Below are 3,989 nucleotides of genomic sequence, written 5' to 3' on the forward strand. Positions count from 1 at the left end.
CTGTTATACGCCTACAAAATGGCATTCAGACAGTTTTCAGCTCTACACAGCTTTTAGTGGGTGAGTGAAAGAGCAGAGGTGACTTCCTGTCATGTCTGTTCGGAGTGCTGTGTAGATCCGTCCGTCACCCTGCTAAATCTCTTGTAGTAGGTCAGTCTAACAGCTGCAGAACACACACCTGCATATATAGACTCACACATACAAATGCATTCAAGCCAAGGCCAAAGAATGTGTACATGTTTTGCAGTGTTTGTCTTGGTACATTCTGAATAAGAACTAATTCATGACTGGATGCACATCAAAGCTCAGTGTTGATCACAAAGAACAGAGGTGTGGATTATAAGCTTAGAAGGGGCACAAATAACAGGGCACGTGTAATGCCATTATTAATTATCACTGAAACTAGGTGATCTTAAGCCATTCATGGCTTTTCATCTCCGACAGACTGTAGAAGCCCATGTAACCCTCTACTTCATCTGTAGGTGCTGCAGAACCAGCCTGAGATATGTTCACAATACCGACCTGAAGTCAGTCTTATCTGATTTGTTTTGGCCTTAATGCGACTTAATGCTGACTGAGCAGGCATGACAACACATGGTCTGTAACCAGAAAGGTCCTACTACCGGCTACGTAGTAATTAATTATAAAATGTGAAAAGCTCACTTGTCTTTTACAGTTCTACATTCTCCAGGCTCTTCAAAGCATTAATAATTAGCCATGTGTCACTCTCGCATATAACCATCCACAGCTGAGGCAAAGGTCAGCTGAAGCCATTTAACTTCACTGCAGTACATTTCTCAGTGACTGCCTAAAAGGGAGCAGGTCACAGAGTCATGAGGCAAGAAACCTTTGACTGCCTGGTATTTTAAAGGCACCAAAGAACCACCTCTGGCTCCTTCATGCTGCTCCAGGATTATGCTAAAACCTTTGGGAAGCCATCCAATGGGATCAATGTAGTCACTGTTGTTACCATGGCAACATTGATAATCTGCACAATTAACAATTAGCATTTAGTGGGTAACATATTTAAAGCATAACAAATAACCATAATGTACCAGGTTTGTGTCAACATGATCCAATGTTGATACTTTCCCTAGAATGTCAATTGAAAGAAACCATAGAAGCAAGACTGAAGTTCAGTCATAAGAATATATTATTTTAATATTTACACAGCTGCCCGTGGGTTGAATGCAGCTTCAGTATCAAGTATTAATACACGTGTATGAAAGTATGTTACAAAGGTTGTTACATTTGTTACTATAATGTGAGTTTTACCTTTTTGCCATAGTCCAGCCAAAGCATAGCACCAAGAGAAATGCTGCTTTAAAATAGGTCTGCACTTTGCTTAGCCAAATCCAAGCAAGATATTTAAGTATTGTTAGCATACATACCTGTAAACCTATGGACCATGGTTCTATGAATCCATGTCCCAATTCATTGAAGCGATTTTTTGAGAGTGTTTTGTTTTCACAACTCTGTTAGCTATGCTTGGTCAAATCAAAACAAGGGAAATATATTTTGAAAATAGTTTATTGTCAAATAGACAAGTTTCCACTTCCTGCAATAGGAAATTCGTAAAAAAAATACATCCAGTTACTGGTAACAGCACTGCAGCTAAAAGTGAAGAAATGAACATGTGCTGTGAGAGGGTGACACTAGCCAAGCAGACAAGCACTTGACCAACTAAGCTTAAAACTATTATATATTTTTTGAACATTGAAAATGAGAAAATCTTTTAATGTATTGAGAGATTGGAGATCTTCATGTCAAGCACAAACACTATGACAAAAGGACAGTACATTCAGAAACATGTGCTTCACAACTGGTGGTGAAATGATTACTGCTCCCCCTCAAAATATAAATAATAAAGTGATATTTGTTGAGCTGAATTGTGCGCTGGGAAAGATCCTGGGCAACAAGCAATGTAAGTGCTTCAAAAATTCTGGAAATATCCAATACATATTCCAACTAAGATGGCACAATTATGGGCACAGTCTCCTGAAAATATGCCACACTAATCCTTCACAAAGACAGTAAACCCCTTCACCAAATCAAATCAGTGTTGTACCCACGCTGGCTCAAGCTTAACATACAATGACACTATTGAACTCATTTACGGTATAAAAAGAAAGTGCAAAAAACACTAGAGCTGCTCCAAAGGGCAAACCCTTACATTCACATCTTTGTGTTGAAGTGCTTTTCACCCATAACCCCTCCCACCCACAGCTCAGCACTCCTCGATCACGGTACCCGGCTGCCGAAGAGTAGAGCTTCTTCTTAACAAGGCGGAACCCGGGGCGGAGTTTGAGGGCGCGCCGGGACCCAGGCGGGAAGCACGTGCCGATGCGCAGGAAGTCCCGCAGGCCCAGCCAGCCGCCGCCGCCGCCGTCCTGCTTGAAGACGAGCGTAAGCTCGAAAGTGGGCACCACACCGGGGTCACACGCCAGACGCTCGAGACGTTCGCAGTAGCGGCCGCCCCGGACCTGCTGCCGCTCGTCCAGCTCCAGGCGGACATCCAGCACGCAGCCCCGCAGCCCACACGGCTCACCCGCCGCGAGCCGCAGGACGTCCCGTGCCACCCGCCGCGTCAGCGTCTCTGGGACCAGGACCTGCGCGCACTGCAGTGTGCCGGCCTTGGCCCGCGCCAGACAGCCCTCCAGCAGCCGGGCCAGGTGCTGACAGGCCCTCTCCTCGCACGCCTCTGTGCCCAGGTAAGGCTCGGTCAAACATCGCTCCCAGAAGTCCAGCTCTGAACAAAAAAGAGAAGGAAAACGAGAAAATTAGATCCAGTCACCATTAGAAGCAAGCACCATTATGTTTTAGTCCAAGCTGAAGTCAATACAATACATTCTACAGAGGCATACAATAAGATGGCCACACTGATATGAGCAGACACAATATTGCATGCAGCCCCGTTTTTTGTTCTGAAACAATTGTTTCAGAATACTTGGACATAAACCACGATAAAAGTGAATTTTGATATGTCAGCATTTCAGGAGTGCAGCACACATCATCTTGCAATAAATGACAAGAAATTCAAATAATTCTTCATATCACAGAATTATTATGCATGCAGAAAGATCGTTGGCTCATTTCTATGCAAGTCCAACTATATTGCGCCGACATTCTCTATTTCTCTAGCAAGCACGCTCAGGTTGACAAAGGAGCTGTGCTATCCGGTAGAATGACTTCATCTTTTTGCTGACATCACTGCCTCCATCCCTCCCCTTTCTGTCCTGCAGCTCTGCATCAACAACGCTGCAAAACAACAGTTCAACAACCTGCACTGGCGGAAAACAGCAGATCCCCCGACATATTTACCTAAAAACGCCAACGCTAAATCAAGTTTTTATTCTCACCATTATCGATGCAGGACCGTTCAAATCCTCGGTCAATAAATTCGGAGATGCAATCCGAGTTCTTATTCTTCAGTGTGCTTGTTGCGACCATAGTGAATAGTCTTTATTTAAGCTTCTTACTTCTTAAAGTGCTGAAAAGGAAAATTATTCATTTATTTTAATCTCTTAGCTTTAAGACAGAGTTGCAATCTGCACCCAACTAACATTTTTAACGTTACATATTTTAACTAGGTACAAATATTGAAGCTAAAAACTAGCACCGTTTTAAAGCCAAATGGTCTACCTACTATGACAGAATTACAGCTCACATGTCTACAGATATTTAAAAGATGGACAAAAAGTCAGAGGAAAAGTTTTAGCTAGTTAACCTACCTAACCTAAGTGGCTAACAACTAGAAAAACGTCAGCGTCGCAACGACCTTATTAAATATTACGATACAATAATGTAAATAGAGACAAAAGTGCTCACCGTTATAAAATATTATTTTCTTTAAAATAAATTAGTTACAAAAGGTTTCATATAAATACCACAAGCACACATCCACACCAGTAACAGACACACTCATTCACACGATATGAAACGCCGAGCAATGGTTCTGCTATTATTTATAGCCTTCTACAGCCAGCTGA

At 42.6% G+C, this 3,989-nt stretch overlaps 1 protein-coding gene across 1 annotated transcript; it reads right to left on the bottom strand.

The window, feature by feature from the left end:
• Positions 1 to 2,089: 2,089 nt before the first annotated feature.
• On the bottom strand, positions 2,090 to 3,963 carry LOC143475735 (DNA damage-inducible transcript 4-like protein). The gene is given in 4 exon segments (XM_076973659.1): positions 2,090 to 2,251; positions 2,253 to 2,749; positions 3,360 to 3,490; positions 3,829 to 3,963. Coding segments are annotated over 3 exon segments (612 nt in total). The 5' UTR covers positions 3,451 to 3,490; positions 3,829 to 3,963; the 3' UTR covers positions 2,090 to 2,227.
• Between the last annotated feature and the right edge of the window lie 26 nt (positions 3,964 to 3,989).

Source organism: Brachyhypopomus gauderio, chromosome 14, assembly GCF_052324685.1.
Source record: "Brachyhypopomus gauderio isolate BG-103 chromosome 14, BGAUD_0.2, whole genome shotgun sequence".
In the NCBI taxonomy this organism is placed as follows: Eukaryota; Metazoa; Chordata; class Actinopteri; order Gymnotiformes; family Hypopomidae; genus Brachyhypopomus; species Brachyhypopomus gauderio.